Source organism: Anolis carolinensis, chromosome 6 (assembly GCF_035594765.1).
Source record: "Anolis carolinensis isolate JA03-04 chromosome 6, rAnoCar3.1.pri, whole genome shotgun sequence".
Lineage (NCBI taxonomy): Eukaryota > Metazoa > Chordata > Lepidosauria > Squamata > Dactyloidae > Anolis > Anolis carolinensis.
This window is the reverse complement of record NC_085846.1, coordinates 64,629,766-64,648,759: the sequence shown is the minus strand read 5'-3', so window position 1 is coordinate 64,648,759 and position 18,994 is coordinate 64,629,766. Positions and strand designations below refer to the sequence as shown.

At 40.2% G+C, this 18,994-nt stretch overlaps 1 protein-coding gene across 1 annotated transcript in view; it reads right to left on the bottom strand.

Moving 5' to 3' along the window:
• Positions 1-18,994, bottom strand: part of slc6a20 (solute carrier family 6 member 20) — a 27,186-nt gene extending 8,192 nt beyond the window's left edge. Inside the window, exons 1-5 of the mRNA XM_003225755.4 lie at positions 18,213-18,994; positions 10,127-10,267; positions 7,088-7,179; positions 1,743-1,970; positions 155-265 (exon numbers count right to left, since the gene is read on the bottom strand). Coding sequence (XP_003225803.1) covers positions 155-265; positions 1,743-1,970; positions 7,088-7,179; positions 10,127-10,267; positions 18,213-18,339 — 699 coding nt within the window. The 5' untranslated portion in view covers positions 18,340-18,994. The remainder of the gene's footprint in view (positions 1-154; positions 266-1,742; positions 1,971-7,087; positions 7,180-10,126; positions 10,268-18,212) is intronic.

Genomic DNA, 18,994 nt, shown 5'->3' with positions numbered 1-18,994 from the left:
TGAATAGAAGCTTAGAACATGTGTTCATCTTTTTAATTTGCCGATAACATGGTTTATTACAAATTTCTGTGGCATGCATGCATTTGGAACAAAGAATGGTAAATATATTTTCTATGTCTAATAGCAATTATATAGGATTCTAGCGTGCTAGTACCTTTGGTGTAAACATGTACGTCAGACCATTTGCAGCCCCATGGAGTGTTAGGCCTCTGATTAAATATATTGTGAGGACCACATATGGCATTGTAGCTGTTACATAAACAACCTGCAAAGAACACACACATTTATTAATGGAGAAACAAATTTAAATCTGAATTTTAGTCCTTATACGTATGTTATATTCCAAAAACATTTTCAAATGTTGAGGTGGTTTTCAGTTTTGGACGAATCTACATGTGCCATTACGTAGAATTCGGCATAGTGAGGCAGCTGCCTCAGGAAGCACATATGGGAGGGAGCAGCAACCCAGATTTGTTCTTCCCAAATTCACTTGCCATTCCTTGCTCTTAGAGTCCAGAGGTGTGTTTGCTACACATGCTTTCCTCATCCCTTAATCTGCCTTCAGATATGGGAGAGAATACTCTCCCATCAACAGTGTGGACTGAAATGTCAACTGGCAGTCCAACCCAGTCAATTTCTGTATGTGGAAAAGAACAGAGCACTAGCTTCAGGCAGCAATAGTATTGATCCACATCAACCATAAAACAATTTTAAGATATCAAAAGAGTAGTCCTTAAACTTCTCTATTATTGAATGCTAAACTTTGCTCAGAACTATTGCTATGCCACTTTTTAAGCTATATCTCCTCATTGGAAAAACTCATATATTATTGATTTGTGAGCTTCTCTAATATTCCAGTTGTTGCGGCCATACAATTTTGGAGTAAAGTTATTGTATATATGTATATATATATATATATAAGCCAACCTCATGTATAAGTTGAGGGCAGGTTTTGTGACCAAAATTATGGATTTTCATTAGATCCATGGATACTAATATGACCAATGGTCATTGCACAGAAAGGGGTAAATACCAATGCCATTTCATTGGGACAGCTGTCCTTGGCCATTACCATGTCCCCAGCCAGCATTCAAACAGGACAGAACGAGCACCACCGTGGATAGGATCAATGGTCCTTTTAGATTCTCCCAGAACGGACTAAGCTCTTGCCTTTCTCCGCTCTACTCAGAGAAAAGGGTGATGCCTATTTTTACAAGAGTTAAAGTTCAGAACTTACATTGATCCATGGATAAGTCAACTCAGGTTTTAGGTTAATTGTTTGACTAAAACTTCTGGATTTATACACAAATTTACAAGGTAAATTGAACTTCCAACATGTATGAGTGCTTACTTCAGAAGCTACACTTTGATGGTGAAAGTGTATGAGATGTGAAGCTCATGATCTGTTTCCAATCAGTTCTGCTCACGAACATCTAAAAATACCAACAGATCAGTTAAATGTGTGAGCTGACATTTTCATTTCAAGGGATGGGATTCCTTGAGCACAGGTTTTGCATTGCATATGTCCACCAGAGTGCTCCACTGAGATAACTGAGAAAAGCTATGCACCACCAGTCTCTCTCCAAAGAGAAACCCGCATGGACATAGACTAGGGCAATGTTTCTATGTTTTCCCTAAGACTGCAACTAGACAAGGGTGGATTTTTTCAGGTTTTAATCCCTCTCTTTTAAAATATTTATTAAAGGAGATTTCTCCAAATTAAACTCCAAGAAGCGTCTTACCTTCCCCGTATGTTCTGTTCCTCTTAGAATACAGAGATAGACCACCAGCCAAGCCAGGATGAGGCAGGCTGCTTGTTCCCATTGTAAGCCTCCATTCTCTTCGATGGATGGAGAAATATTGAGTGTTTTCCTGTACCAGAAGTACTGAGTTGGTGTAGCTTTCTCACACTCTTCTACATAGTCTGTATGATTGCTGTTCAATGGACAATTTGCCCATGGCAAAGGATCCTTTGGATATGAAAGAGACATTAAGCACAAAGTTGTATCATGTCAGATTTAAAATTAGGAGTAAAAGTGGGACAGTCTACAATTATTTGCACTAGTAGGGGAAGGAAATGGTGAAGATATGTGGGAATTCTACCAGAAATCTGGTAGAGTGCAGAGAAGAGCAAACCACAGACCACTTATTACAATGCAGCCTGAGCCCTGCCACATGCACAATGGAGGACCTTCTTATAGCAACACCAGAGGCACTCCAAGTGGCCAGCTTTTGGTCAAAGGAGATTTACATAATGCCAAGTTTTTAACTTTGGTTGTGGTTTTTAATACATTTTAGCCGTATTCCCAGTTCGCTTCAGACACGATAAATAAATAAAATAATTTGGTACTTCATGCTACTGCCTTCAGCACTAGTGTGAACCTTGAGGAAACAATGAGGATATGACATAAGACAGTCTACTTTGAACCACAGGACTATGGATTGCAGCATTCAGGTGGCTTTTAAAAAAAGAATTTAAAATACCTATTGTCGTTCCTTTTGAGCATCACCAACGATGGAATTGAACCAAACTTGGCACACAGAACTCCAGTGACCAACAGAAAATACAGGAAGGGTTTGGTGGGCACTGACCTTGAGTTTGGGAGTTGCAGCTCACCTACATCCAGAGAGCACGCTGGCCTCAAACAATGATGGATCTGGACCCAACTTGGTACAAATACTCAATATGTCCAAATGTGAACACTGGTGGAGTTTGGGGAAAATAAACCTTGACATTTAGGAGTTGTAGTTGCTGGGATATATAGTTCACCTACAATCAAGGAGCCCCTTGAACCCACCAACGATAGAATTGAGCCAGACTTCCTACACAAACCCCCCCCATTACCAACAGAAAACACTGGAGGGATTTGGGAGGAACTGACAGTGATTTAGGGGAGATGTAGCTCACCTACCTCCGGAAAGCACTGTGAATTAACATGTGTTTTCTGATGGTCTTTGGCTACCGCTGTGGTGCAGGGGGGCCGGGCTGTGGCGCAGGCTGTTGAGCAGCTGCAATGAATCACTCTGACCATGAGGTCATAAGTTCGAGGCCAGCCCGTGGCGGGGTGAGCACCCGTCAATTAAAAATAAAATATAGCCCCTGATCGTTGCTGACCTAGCAACCCGAAAGATAGTTGCATCTATCAAGTAGGAAATAAGGTACCACTTATAAAAGTGGGGAGGCAAGTTTAACTAATTTATGACTTGGAATGAGGAAGTGCCGTCAGAGTGGATGATGAAGCAGCTGCTCCTCCCTGTGGCCAGAATTGAACATCCCCTCAGGAGAAGGTTAAATTGCCTCTGTGTCTGTCTGTCTCGGTCTCTGTTTGATGTGTTTATGGGCATTGAATGTTTGCCCTATGTGTGTATAATGTGATCCGCCCTGAGTCCCCTTCGGGGCGAGAAGGGTGGAATATAAATACTGTAAATAAATAAATAAATAAATAAATAAATAAATAAATAAATGGGGTTTTTTTAAAAAATTGCAACTATAGAAAAATCTTAATTATAATAGTTACAGCATTCTTTTTAAAATAATTGGTAATACTTAGTAGTTACTATAAACAATTAGTATTTATAATTAGTATTAGTAATGAGTAATGGCAAGCTACACTGGTTTTGGTCGAAAAATGTCAATTCTGAATGGCCTAATGCCTCATTTTAAAAGAGGCTGCTGCTTATGTTCACTGCTTTCTCTTGTATGATTTAGACTTTAGAGTCCAATTTTTTTTTTCAAAATATAGACTTTGATTCTGAGTTGTATGGCGACAACTGGGAAACAAGAAACAAGTCTTTTTCCCCCTTTCACCAGAGGAACTTGTTTGACCGTGATGATGATACTCTTCATTTAGCTTGTTGTTTTCCTTGGAAGGATAAATATTTCAACCATGTAGTCCCTCTGGAGATTAATAATCAAGGGAGGCGATACAGAAAATAGGTGCATTTTTCTCATCTTTTTCTCAATATTTTAAAAAATGTAATCAATGTCAGTCCTAAGTTAAGTGGAATGTCAGTTTATTCCTGTGTTAATACTAAACAATCATAGAATATGTTGTCGAAGGCTTTCATGGCCAGAATCACTGGGTTGTTGTTAGTTTTCTGGGCTATATGTCCATGTTCCAGAAGAGATTGTTAATGTGGGATTTGTGTATTGGTAGTGTTTAAATGAAATTTGTGTCTTGCCTGTATTGCATACTGATTGCATCATCCAGAGTGTACTATAGTCTGGAAAGAGTTAATTACTGAGAAGCTGTGATGTCCTTGATGTGTGGCTGGAACTGGGAAGTGTCCAGACACAAGTGTGTATTCATTGCTGATTGCATCAGTTCAGTTCTGAGTTGAGGTGAGTGCTGTCTGCCTAGAGCGAGAGTCCTGTGTTCGTCTGCAAGTCTGTTTGTCTTGATTATTACTGCTTACAGTAAAATTTGTATATAGTTTTACCATCGTCTCTGATGTCTCTTCGTTCTGCGTTCCACTGACTCCATCCAACTACTGCTGCGCTGCAAATTACTCTGACAGAGAATGCTTCTGGAACATGGCCATACAGCCCAGAAAACTCACAGCACTCCAATCATGGAATGCATGCTTCTCAATAGTTCACAGGTGACAATTGGGACATGTGTGGCCAAGCAACATCAAAGTGTAGTGAAAATAACAAAGTTATTAATAAGGGAGAATACAGAAGCCAGAATGGTCTGCAGCAGTTTGCTTTTGCCAGAACCAGTTGGGAAGGGCAAAATTCTGACCTCTCCTCTCTGCTGAGTGAATTGAATGCAAACTCGTCCTACCGCATTTTGAACTCAAGTTTGCAGCTGTTGACATAAGTTGAGGACAAAAGGGATAAAGTGGGAGGATGAAACTGGGACATTAAATAAAACAACTGGAAATGTGGTATGAAAAAAGATCAGTCATTCCGGACTATCCCTGACAAATTGGGAGAAAATGGGAACTCAGGAGAAAAGGTAAGAGTAATAGATATGTCCTTCATATCAGCAGGGAGGGTGAGGTCACGTATCTAGTGTCACAAGGAAGTTGTTTACTGGCTTGTTAGTCAGATACATTGCCATTGCTAGTACTAAACATTATTTCCCAATGAACATCCAGAATTCAAATGTGGTTATGTAATGTCACACTTATCAGCAAAACTCAATATATCATTCTGGGAGATATTATATAGCTAGGTAGCTGATTTAAGAATACAGTGCTTCATTTACATGGTTACCCTTGCTAGAGAAGAACTTTTAGAAGATATGCGTATTTATATACTATTTTGAACAATATAACAACATTTTGAAAAAATAACACACCCCATCCAGACTTGTAGCTAGACAGGGCTTTGGCAACCGAGGAATTTTAAAAGGCCATTGATAAGCAGTTGTGACAGGTATGGTATATATCAAGATTCAGAAGCAGCATGTCTCCCATTTGTGGGAGGAAGATTGCAAGGCACTCTTCTCTCCAGTTTCAGATCTTCCCAGTATCTTGTTGGTCAATTGCAGTAAGAAACAGGATACTGGGGCCCCTTTTACACTGCCAGATAAAATCCAGATTATCTGCTTTGAACTGGATTATATGGCAGTATAGTAGGGGCCTGGGATAAACTGATCTTTGCTCTGATCCAGCACAGCTTTTCTTAGCTTCTTAAATTGACCTTAAGGAGTCATTCAATTAATCACACTTACAGAAATTACACCTTTCCAAAACTGTAGTCAAGACAATGTATCAGTGGGGCGATGCAACCACCAAAGACGCAGGGAGATGTTTACTTTTACTTTAAAGGGTAGCGTAACTTGGCTTAGAATGTATGTAACAGAGGCTTGGATGTTGAAAAACAGTAACAAGTTTATTCAGGTACATAAGCTTAGTGGTTTCAATGTTACTTCTCACTTAGAGGTGCTCTTCTTCAACAGTTACAATGATAACATGTGATGATACAACTCTCAAAAGGATTATTTCTTCCCTTGAGCAGTTCAAACTTTTTTTCTTCCAACTGATGTTCTTAATTCAACTGATCACTACAGATCCAACTGGGATTTCTTTCCCTTTATCACTCAGACTCTACTGCTAACTCAAATAAGTCACTTAACCTATTTAAACCGACACAAGCTAGAGATCTGAACTTCTCTGGTTCTCACTACCTTAGAACCAGTCTTCCCTATGTTTCCCTGATCACAGACTGACTCTCTTTTCAAAATCTGCTCTCTCTTACCAAATGGCAGTTGGCTCCGCCTACATTTCTATAGCAACCTGCCTCAGAATGCTGAGCTGGCTACCATCCCCCATGCACTGATAACTCTAATACTTACCCATTCCAAACATATACCTATAATTAAACATATCAACTGTAAACCAAAATTTACACTTCACCACAATCAGGAACAATTCCGTACATAGTTTGATTGACTTACGTGGGAGATAGGCTAAATCAACTTGCGGTGCATCTACACTAAAAAAATTAATGCTGTCTGACAGCACTGCCATGACTCAACAATATGGAATCCTAGGAGTTATATTTAGTGAGGCAACATCACTTTTGCAGATCTTGCAAAATCACAACTCCCAGGATTCCATTACATTTAGCCCTAGCATAGTGGTTCTTCAACCTTCCTAATGGGGTTGTTGTATGTTTTCCGGGCTGTATTGCCATGTTCCAGAAGTAGTCTCTCCTGATGTTTTGCCCATATCTATGGCAGGCATCCTCAGAGGTAGAAAGGAGAAAGGGAAGATAAGGACGTTTCTGTACTGTTCTAGGGTGACCCAATAACATGCATTAACATTTATATATGGACCTTCATAAAATGGCTAAATCAGTGTGGCAAAGGAATGGCTTTTCCTGCATGCCTAACTAGATGCACACTACCTTCATGAAATATATAGATGCAAAAGAGAAAGAGTGATCAAAAGAATGATGTTTTATCTAAAACTATTTGTACAAGTGATATGCTCCTTTTTCTGTTCTTTCCTCTGCAACTTTTCTCAAAAATTGCAGGGGGCGGCAGCTATATTTGCCACATGTGCTCAAGCCAAAGGTCAGTCAGGGAGATCATGATGTTCAGAACCCTGCACTTCAAAGCCTTTTTTGACTCACCTGGAATGAATGGAAAAGATACCAGAATGCCCAGGCATTGATAACATTGTAGTACATAGAGAGGAAGAAGGAAACAATAACACTGGCAACACCTGAAAAGTAAAAAAAAAAAAAAAAAGAATGGTAAAAAACCCATCACTTTGAGATTGGATCACCACTTTGCCCATAAATGCTAGGGGTGTGCATAATTTCATTTTTAATTCGTATTTTGGATCAAATTCGTGCATATAAAGCAATAATAGAAACATGCTGGAAAGTTAATGGCTGGGAGACTGAGAACACAGCCATCCTAAATGTAGTTTTGGAAGGGAAAGCCCCCTATGGCAAAGAATGCAAAAGGCCCTGCCCTAAACTACATTTCCCAGAATGCAGTGCTCAGCATCAGAAATCCCAATGATGCCAGCCGTTTAGAGTAGTCTAATAATAATAACTAAAATTGTTGAGTCTGCAAAGAGGGCTACAGTAAGTAAGTAATAGTATAAATCTGTGCTAAATTCAACTTATGTGGTTGTGTGTCATAAAGACAGACAGACATTCAAGGGAATTGCGGTTGTTGCATTTTGGGGGATAAATTATTTTTGTCTAAACTTTTAAAAATCCCCAAAAATCTGTAGATGTGTGAATCTTTCTGAAACTTCTTGGGGTTGATGTCCTAGTTATCTTGTGCATTGTATATAAAATTCAAGGAAATAGCTCTTGTCGTTTTTTAAATGTTGTTTATAAAAACTTTGAAATTTCCCCAAAAATCCATGGATAAGTGAAATGTTCGGAAATTTGGTGGGTTAACAGTTGTAAATGTGTTCTAGCATTGTAGCAAGTTTCACTCTAATAACTTTAAAAATGAAAGAGAAAGGAGCCCCTGAAGTTTCCCCAAATATAGTAATTTACTTATAGTAATAATAATAATAATAATAATAATAATAATAATAATAATAATAATAATAATAATAATAAATTTTATTTATACCCCGCCACCATCTCCCCAACGGGGACTCGGGGCAGCTTACATGGGGCTATGCCCAGAACAATACAATATAACAAAATTTAAAGAACAACAAATCATAGCACATTAAACAACACAATAAAAGAAAATATACACTACATTCAACAAGATCAAAAGAACAATAAAACCAGGGATCGGGCAGGTTTATGATAGGAGATACGGTCACGAAGGTAGGTGGGTCCCAAACCGTTTAGGGCTTTATAGGTGATGGTCTGCACCTTGAATTGGGACCGGAAAATAAACGGCAGCCAGTGGAGCTCCCTGAACAAGGGAGTGGATCTCTCCCTGTAGTATAGTATAAGTTTTCCCCTGACGTTAAGTCCAGTCATGACCGACTCTGGGGGTTGGTGCTCATCTCCATTTCTAAGCCGAAGAGCTGGCGTTGTCTGTAGACACCTCCAAGGTCATGTGGCCAGCATGACTGCATGGAGCGCCGATACCTTCCCGCCAGAGAGGTACCTATTTATCTACTCACATTTGCATGTTTTCGAACTGCTAGGTTGGCAGGAGCTGGGGCTAACAGCGGTCGCTCATTCCGCTCCCGGGATTTGAACCTGGGACCTTTCGGTCTGCAAGTTCAGCACTCAGCGCTTTAACACACTGCGCCACCACCAGAGGCCCAATTTACTTATGCGCATGCGCAATTACTGTAATGAAATAGTAATGAAATTTCATTACCCTTGTTATATTAATGATTTTTTTCACGAAGTATACTTTAAGCGCCAGTGCCCCCCAGTTTTGTAAGTATTTTTGAATCATTTTAATGGATTGCACATGCTTAATAAATACCCAGCAATTCCTCAGGTGAATATTTTCACACAGCTTTTTGAAAGATTGAACTTCTGAAAGCCTCTAATGCCCCTAGACTAAGGATCTTACTGTATGCGAGCCACTATCCTATGGTGTTCCCACGACGTGGTATAATGGGAATTTCCTATCATGATGACAGGCAACAATGCACAGCCACTGGAGCTGCATGATTGTGATGCCTCCAATGCAAAGCAGCACTTCCGGGTAGGCAGCATAACTTTGCCTTACCACTGTGCCATTTCTCCCTATTTTCTTTTGCTTTTTTCCCTTTAAGGGAGAAGATGAAATGCTGCTACAGAATCTGGGGAACCTTGATCTTTATCACGGAGGTGACAGTCTGGCAACAGGTTATCACACAATGCTGTATGATAAGGACCTTCACTGCTACTACGTTGGAATCCAGTTCTGTGCGATAAAGCTCTATGAGGAAGCCACATAGGCATACCTTGGATTATGAAGACTCTGATAAAGAAGATCCCCTTTACAAATCCTTTTTACACCCTCTTTCTTCCTTGTCAACGAAGAAACAGATGAGTGTTCACACAGTGTTGGAAGACAAAGTTGGATATGCTACATAGTCTGCCCTTCACCCATAAGTTAACCTGCTTTCTTCTGTGCAATAAAGTTTTAATGCATGATGAACAGTTCATAGCTTATACATAACCTAACTGCACATTTACAATGCCAAAACAACATTTTAGCTACCAACCAGGTCAGATTCCATATGGTACAGAGAATAGCAAGAAACACAATTACAGTGTTCCCTCACTTATCGCTGGGGTTAGGTTCCAGGGCCACCCGCAATAAGTGAAAATCCGTGAAATAGGGACACTGTATTTATTTTAATATTTATACACTATTTTAGTAGTTATACACTATTTTAAATCTTTATCAACCAATCGTGTGATGATAAATCACCTCCTTCTCCTCCCGTTGCCGCTTGGGCTCCTTTTCTCTCTCTTTGACTTCTCTTTCCTTCCTTCCTTAGGCTGTAAATTGTAATTTTTTATTATTTATAATAGTCTTTTAGGGTTTATTGAAAAACCGCGAAACAGCGAATCCGCGAAAAGTGAGCCGCGAAGTAGTGAGGGAACACTGTACACCGAATAGATTGAGCTGTTTTCAATTTAGAATACAAAGGTGGCGTGAGTCGTCAACATCAAATAATCTAGAATTACTTCACAGAGAAATGGAAAAAATAGTAATATATATCAACATGAACGCACCAACCCCACAGAGATAAGGACTTATTGCTTTCCATGCTCCAATGCTCCCCTGCCGCATGTGCTGTCCTACTGCAAGCTCCAAGTATAACAGTGGCATTCCTTCCAATATTAGCATGATCAGATAGGGGATTAGAAATCCACCTGCAAGAGAAAGAAATGCCTGTATTTAGGCAAGTATTGAGTTTGGTTCACATTAAAAAAATAAAGTACTTGACATTAAGCCTTTGACCATATTTAGTTTCTTTACATATGAGGACCTTCATATTCTCTATCAAGCACTTTACAAGTGTGAGATCAAATACTGCTGTTTTTACCTGCAGCAATTGCTGCATTTTACTGCTTTTTTAATTTTTATTTATGCTTGTAAGAACACATAAAACAAAAAAGCACAATGGAATAAATCTAGGAACAGATTAAATTGAGGAAGCCGAGAAGAAAAACAAACAAAGAAAAACAAACAAAGGAAAACAGAGGAAGAGAGAAAAAAAACAGCAACAACACCAACACCCTCCAATACCATACCCCAAACACCATTGGTTTATCCTTCCTGATCCTCTGCACCTCAATGCGTTTTCTTCATTTCTACACATTTTTCAGCCGAATTTCTGAATGTATTTTGAGGCCTAGGATAATTTCCTACCACATTTTACAAGTGTACAATATTTTCTTTATGCATATATTCTATCAATTTGGACCAATTTGTCTCTTGCCTTGAGGCACTGTCCTGTGACACTATTTGTGTTAGTAAGTCCATATTTTTAATATCTAATAATCTTAGAATCCATTGATCTTTAGAAGGGATTTCTTGTGTCTTCCAAAGTTTTGCTAAACATATCCTAGCTGATGTCACCATGTATGTAAAAAGTTTATCTGTATTTAGATCTGTCTGAAAATCCGTCATTCCTAATAGGAAGTACTCTGGTTTCAAATCAAATTTTACTTGGATTATTTTTTCCATTTCTTTATGAATGGTCTGCCAAAACTTTTGTACCTTTTTACAACCCCACCACATGTGTATAAAATCTCCCGTACTCATTTTACTGTTTTTAATCAGGGGTATTTTTTTTCATGTCAGGAGCGACTTGAGAACTGCAAGTTCCTTCTGGTGTGAGAGAATTGGCCATCTGCAAGGACGTTGCCCAGGGGACGCCCGGATGTTCTGAAGTTTTGCCATCCTTGTGTGAGGCTTCTCTCATGTCCCCGCATGGGGAGCTAGAGCTGACAGAAGTTCATCTGTGCTCTCCCTGGATTCAAACCGGCAATCTTCAAGTCAGCAACCCAACCTTGAGGTTAGCACTCCTGCCGGCACAAGGGTTTAACCCACTGTGCCACCGGGGTATTGTGATATTGGCTGTTAATTGTTTATGTTTTGTTTCCGCACTTTTTGTATTTTGCATGTTACACCTTGAGTTGCCCCGAGTCCCTCTGCGAGATGGTGCGGGGTATAAATAAAAGATTGTTGTTGTTATTATTATTATTATTATTATTATTATTATTATTATTATTATTATTACTATTATTATTGCATGCTTGCTGTTATTCCACACTTTCCGAATGACATGGGAAGGGGCTACTTACCTTTATGGTGATAGGAGACTTTACACAATTGGTGTTGTGCAATTGTGATGCCACAGCTGTGCAAAGCCACCCTTCTGGGAGTGCATTGTAACTCTTCCCTCCCGCAGTGCAGCCTCCCCTCTTTCTCACTTTGCCTGGTGAAAATGATATGCCAGAAGTGTCTGGCTTCACTACACAAGAGTCCCAAGATTGTGAAACAATCAGGGTTTATTGACAGGCAGCTCCTGACAGCTCCATCACAGGGATATGGTGGACTGGCAAACGGATATCGCACAACATGTGCAATAAGGACTGTCACCAAAATTGACAGACTTGCTACTGTGCCAGTTTGCCACTTTTGTGCAATAAAATCCTAATGCATGCTGAATAGTTCATAACTTATCCATAACATAACACTGTGGTTTGGGAAAGCAGGACATAAATGTAGCAGCAACAACGATAACAGCAATATCTGCTCATTGCTAGGAATGGCTAGCGCTTGCATTTCAGTTTGATTTTTAAAATAATCATTTGGCCAAAATACGAGGATTGAATGAAAGGTAATGTCTCCATCTTCGTTACTTGGGTTTGGATAGGACTATTTTAATAAATCAAATGCAGAAATAATCCTTAGAATGTGCTCTTTAACTACCACTATTCACTTTTCCACATAATCACCAGACAATTGGATACGTTTTTGCCAACGATGAACAAGTTTTCTGAAGCTGTCACAGAAGAAGTCAACACTCTGTTTCCGCAACCAGCGTCTCACAGTACCCACAGTGCACAGATCTTCTGATAGCCAAACAAAGCAATCATGTGACCCATCGTTTTTGTGAAATGCCGATTATGTTTGAAATTTCTCTCTGAGCGATATGACGATCGTCCTGAATCAATTTGTCAATCTTTTGCTTGTGAAACTCGGTGGTTGCTGTCACAGGACGTCCAACAGGACATGTTTTAAGCATTTGAATGAGAATTTTCTAAACTACTAGCTTCATATATCCCAACAATTAAAGTCAGCTGAGGAGAAAGACGGAAATTGGGAGAAGGAAAAAAGAAACTGGGACATTTAAAGCAGATTAAAAAGTTGAGTGACAGAGGATGCCAAGAAAACCCTAGGAGCTTGAATTGGCTTGAAAGCCCATAACATCAACAACACAACAGGTCTAAATCACAGTTAGAACAGATGTGCTGAAATTAAAGGGCAATAGTTGTTCCTAACTCATTGATTTCAATGGGCCCATTTTAACCATAACTTATCCTGGATCCAATCCAGTTGTCTATTACATTGTAAGTACATGGACACATCTGGTTTAGATTAGCAATGCCAGAATAGCTTTCTGTAAATAATTGTAAACTCTCAATGTGATTAAGAAGAGTCTTTCACACAGTGAGGAATGTGTGAGTGTTAAAGGATAACTAAAAGTTGTAAATCACATTGAAACGTAATCATGGGAAGAGAGGAAAGCTCAAGTGTGGTGTGGCATGTTCAAGCCAAATAAAATGCCAGGAAGTGAGTTGGATGAAAATCGGTTGGAACTTTTGGGTGGTTTAGAACTTAGATGTAGCTTTATTTATTTATGTGTCAGAAGTGAACCGAGGGTACAAGTTGTAATATATGTGAAAACACGAAGTTAAAAACAACTTGGCATTATACTAAATATCTTTAGACCAGTAGCTGGCCACTTGGAGTGCCTCTGGTGTTGCTATAAGAAGGTCTTCCATTGTGCATGTGGCAGAGCTCAGGTTGCATTATAGTAAGTGGTCTGTGGTTTGCTCTTCTCCACACTCGCATGTCATGGACTCCACTTTGTAGCCTCATTTCTCCTGGTGCCAGAGCGCAGTCTGTTCCAAGTCTGTTCCAAGTCGCCCAGGAGGAGTTTCTCATCTGAGGCTCCGGGTTTTAGCCTGCCACTTTTAGATTCTCACTTGCTGAGGTATTCCTACCAGTACCTCTGTAGATCTTAAAAAACTATTTCTTGATTTCTATGGGTATCTACAATTGAATACGGCTGCAGAAAATATATTCTACCTTTTATCCAATACTAACTCCACAATCACTTATAAGGTTTCTCTCTTTATCCTGGCAGCAAATAAAGTCAGGGCAAGACTGACTGCGGACATTGCAGTAGATTGTGCCGGGGATGCTTTTATCTAGCCTGAGTGGGGTCGATTTCCCCTAAGGGATTCCTACTTAAGTTTTTAACATGACTGATATTTTATGCTGGCTTTATACCGGTTATATTTTGCAAGATCTGTTTTATCCTCCTTGCATCCTGCTTTTAACTGTTGAATTTTACAGTGTTTTGTATAGATGCTTTTTAGATGTTGTTACTTAAGTTTTTAAAATAACTGATCTCTTATATTGGCTTCTTACCAGTAAATGTGCACTTCCCAGCACATGTTGCATTTGCGTTGCTGCATCTCACAATGTATATTTTTCACGCTCTGTTTTATTCTGATTGCATCCTACTTTTAACTGTTGGATTTTACAGTGTTTCGTATAGATGTTTGTTTGATGTTGTTTCTGTAAATACATATGACCATTGGTCAGAGCATTAATAAATTGACTGAGTGATAGTATGCAAAGGAGCCCTCGGTGGCGCAGTGAGTTAAACCCTTGTGCCTGCAGAACTTTGAAAATTGGGTTGCTTACTTGACGATTGCTGGTTTGAGTCTAACCCGAGGGGAGCGTGGATGAGCTCCCTCTATCAGCTCCAGCTCCATATGAGGACATGAGAGAAGCCTCCCACTAGGATGGTAAAAACATCAAAAACATCCAGGTGTCCCCTGGGCAATGTCCTTACAGGTGGCCAATTCTCTCCCACCAGGAGCGACTTGCAGTTTTTCAAGTCGCTCTGACACAGAAAAAAAAAGTTCAATGCAGTTAAACTGCATTATATGACAGTGTAGATGGGGTCTCAGATATGTTTTGAGGTCTGGTATGGACAGAAGAGGAAGGCAGTGAGGGAATCTACTCTACTTTGGATTTTCATCTGACCTGGATGTCAGGGTTTGCAAAGATACTATATGTGTGTTAAATGGAAAATCAAATGCATGAAGCCAATTGGCTGAGTTTGCAAGAACCTGGGAATTGATTTGTAACTGTTGCTATCCTGCTGCTGGAGAACCGGTTTGGACAGGTTTCTCGGAGTTTGTGTGTGTGTGAGTCTTCTGAGAACTGGCTGGAAAGAAGATGGCTCTGTACTCAGAGAGGTCTGACTATTTCTGAGGCCTCATTTGCTGCTGATCTTCACTGAAGCAGATTCATGGACGAAGAATGGATTGCCTACAACTGCTCTTTTCTGTAAGCAATCAGAGAGACTATTGTAAATATCATTGTTCTGTTGATCTCTTGGATTAAGTAAAGGTTCCTGTGTTACTTAGTTCTGCAAAGCTGAGTAGTGCATCATTATGGAGGGTGTCTCTGGATCACGGGCACACGTAAGAGCTTCCATCTATCCGCCACAATCCCCAACACTGGATAATGTATACGCAGTGAGCTTTGCTTTCTGCTATGGTTTGGTTCCAGGACCTCCCATAGATAACAAAAATATATGGATACTGGTCTCATTATATACAGTGGCGTAGTAAAATGGTGTCTCTTATTTAAAATGGCGAACAACTCAAATGATCGCCAGGGCTCAGCAGAAATTTGGCAGTCTTTCTTCTAAAAGCATCTCTATTTCTATCCTTGGAGAACTGTAGCCTGTTACAACATCTTTGGAAACATTTTTGTTTTGGTCATATCACAAGCGTGTGAATGAAGAAATATTGAAATGGACACACACGTTGGAGACCAGCCGATTCCCTGGGTGGCAGCCAGTAGGGTGAGTGGAAAGAATGTGACCTGTAAACCCAGCCTTTGGTGATGCTGACATCTCATAGGAGGTGCATTCGCCAGCATAGCAGGAAAACTCACCCCCAATATGTCATTTTCAGTGGCACCTCCTGTGAGGACAACCTTCAAATAAACATTATTCTGGCTCAGGCCCCTTACTTCGACTTTGAAATCACCTCAAAGCAACTGACTGATTCAATAGAAAACATGTTTTTGTCTCTAACCTTCCTCGGTCGGCTTTGTACAGCTGGCCCAAATATTTATGTAAATAACTATTATTTGGGATTTAATCTCCAGCATTAACATTCTTTAAAGTGGGGACTGTTTCACACTAGAAATGAGTGCAATTGGCACAGTGGTTGATGCAGGCAATGTGAAATGACTGTTTGGCCATAATCCGTTTTATTTGGGGAATTATTGTGGTGACCTCCTGCCTCTGCCTTTATTAACAGCCCCTTTGTTTGGAAGTTAGGTAACTCCTTTGTTCTCATAAAGGGAGTTTTGAAACACCAAGCAGCTCTTGATACTGCTGTGGTGCCCTTTCGTAGTTGGAGACCATATGAAAATGAAGAAACTGCCCTGCATTTGGAGTGAGTCAGATTTCCAATGGGTTGTACACATAGTGTTCATAACCTTCATTTGTCAGGTAGAATGGACCCCCCAAATAGACAGAATGGAACACATCATCTAAAAAAGTTATTTTTCAAAGCTCTGTGGGGCTAGCGAAAGCTGTAATGTAACTCCTCGTCTGTTTGGCCACTTTAAAACTTTGCACGAGAGAGCTGACCCAAGATTTCTAGCATCTTGTAAACACACATTTTGTGATACTCTCAGCATGGGATAGCTCAAGATATTTTGCTGCCTAAGGTGAAGGACAAGATGGTACTCCAATTACTTTGCCATGTAGACCTCTTATTATAATGGGGGGCACCATCAGGATTGGCGGGGAGGGACAAGATAGAAATACAATGGAAATTTGTGTGGGAAGCTTACCCCAAAAACCTTTAGTAAAGCAAACAAGGGAATGTGCACACATCCCTGCAAAATAATGTCAGTGCATCTACACCAGTGGTTCCCAACCTGTGGTCCATGGACCACCAGGGGTCTGCAAGAACTAAAATATGGTCCGCGGCCTCAACGTTATTACACCGTTGCAACGAGAGCGACTAGTCTTGCAAAAACCCTCTTATAGTGCAGAGGCAATGGGGATGCCAGGAGGGGAGAGGCTGACTACCCACGAAAAGTGCGACAAGCCTCCTGACTGAATGGAGCTGCTTCTCCTCCTTCTCTCCCCCCCTGAATGGAGCAGTTCCATGTGGCACCTGGAAGCAGGGGCACCTTGGTGTCTTCATTTTTAGGGATGTTCCTGGGGTTATTTTGGGTGCTGATTCAGAAAATTGCATTGGATAGATCACATCAGCTCTAGATTATTAAATAAGGTTTTCTGCGGGTGAGCAGATGGTGACTACTGGATGGCATATGTTCTGTATCAGAAACTACAGCTGATGTGGTCTATCCAATGCAGTTTTCTGAATCAGCACCCCAAAAAACCAAACTGAATCTAAAGTTGACTAAAAACTGATTCATAACCCTTTTGGTACTAATGTTGGAGAGTGGTCCCTGGTCAAAGTGGTCCTTGGTTGTTGTTTTTTTTTTTTTAAAAAAAAGGTTGGAAACCACTCATCAACAATGTAGAGTTAGCGTGGTTTGACAATACTTTAACTGCCATGACCCAAGGCTTTATAAATAAAGTGTTATTGGTGTTGTGTTGTTGTTTTACAAGACTTTTAGCCTTCCCTGCCAAAGATTGCTCTTGCCTCAACAAACTATAGCTCCCATGATTCAATAACACTGAGCCATGGCATTTAAAGTATTGCCGAACTACATTTATACTACAGTGTCAATGCAATCTATGTTTCCAAAAGAACTTTGAACACAGAGGATAAGCTAACATTTGCCATCCTACCTGAGGAAGGGAAAAATCTTCGGCTGGCCCTGGTTACAAGCAATATATTTCATTAATTGCTTAGGTTCTTCCACCAGTAATAAGAAAGATGGAAAATATAATGGAAAACCATGGGAGTGTGACAACTGAGAGGTGATGCATTTGGGAACTCCTGTAAAATTACACATAACACAGTAAAAGCTTTGCCTACATGTCCCATCAGTTGTGGTGAAATTCTGCTGTTGATTGTCTCTCCAGACTATGCATTTGTTAAAAACCGAATGAACTTTCTATACATGATGAGTAAAAAACATTGCCATAGCAACTTACAGCATTTTGCTACCCACCACATTGGAAAAAATAATAGTAACAGTGTAATGGTTGTGATTACTATTATAGAGATGACAGTTCAAACAACCACCTTGCTCATCGTGTGCATTGTAAATTTTCCACTAATGATCCATTAAAATCAACTAAAGAGATCGAAAGTTAAGCTTGAAGGAGGGATACAAGGCTTCTCTAATAACTTCTCTAAACTATTATAGTGGTTTGTCTGGATATAACATCATCAAGTCAAATTATCCTTCTCTAAATATGACTGGAGCCAAATCTCAATACAAGGAACGCTATCCATCATCCCATACTATTTTAGAATGACATTTTTGGAGGAAAAAGAAAGGCACCGTTCCCTAATGATGACGATGATAATGATGACGACAGCAATCTAAAATCACACTCACCTCCTCCATGCATCTGACATAAATAAGGAAACCGCCATACGTTCCCCAGTCCCACTGCATAAGAAATGCACGCAAGCACAAACTGGAAGGGATTGTCCCAGAGTGGCCTAGATTTCTCCGCTTCCATCCTCAGGGACCGGTTCCCCACAATGTGGGCTGTTGCCTTGATTCCTTCAGGTGCTCTCCAAGCCCTGCTGCCGTCCCAGTGCCAATTTAATTCTGAAAGGAAACCGCTTGGCAATTGCTATGCAAGCTTTTTAATTGCTAATCTTATTAACAGGTACTTTGCAAAGTGGGATTGCCGGAGAGACAGATAGAAGAGAAAGCAAGTTGTAAAATAAAAATTTCCAGAGAAATGGTTGTTTAGATTTCGGAGTGTATCGCTGGGGAAGAGCTGAAGTTTGGCAGTTTCGCAAGGTCCCATGCTGGCTTGATGTCGAAAACATTTCAGGTTGCGCAAGAATCCGCTGTGACAGACCCATGGGGCTTTGGGAACTATTTGCACCTGTCAGCATCTTGCTTAATGATTTGTATGGGGAGAAATTGACCACACAGTATGGGTTTGGGTTCATACACTCTGCACCTTACAAACATTGTGCTTAATTGGTGAGGTATCCTACTGAACACTGAGGAGAAGAGGGGAGGAGCTTTCCCTGAGATATCAACAACATTTTGCCTGGGCATTCGATCAAAAAGGAATTATGGAGGAAAAAAACAAAGTAAGCAATGGGGGGCATTGAAATATGCGTTATTTTTCAAGAATCACAGCTTTTAGGTTAGAG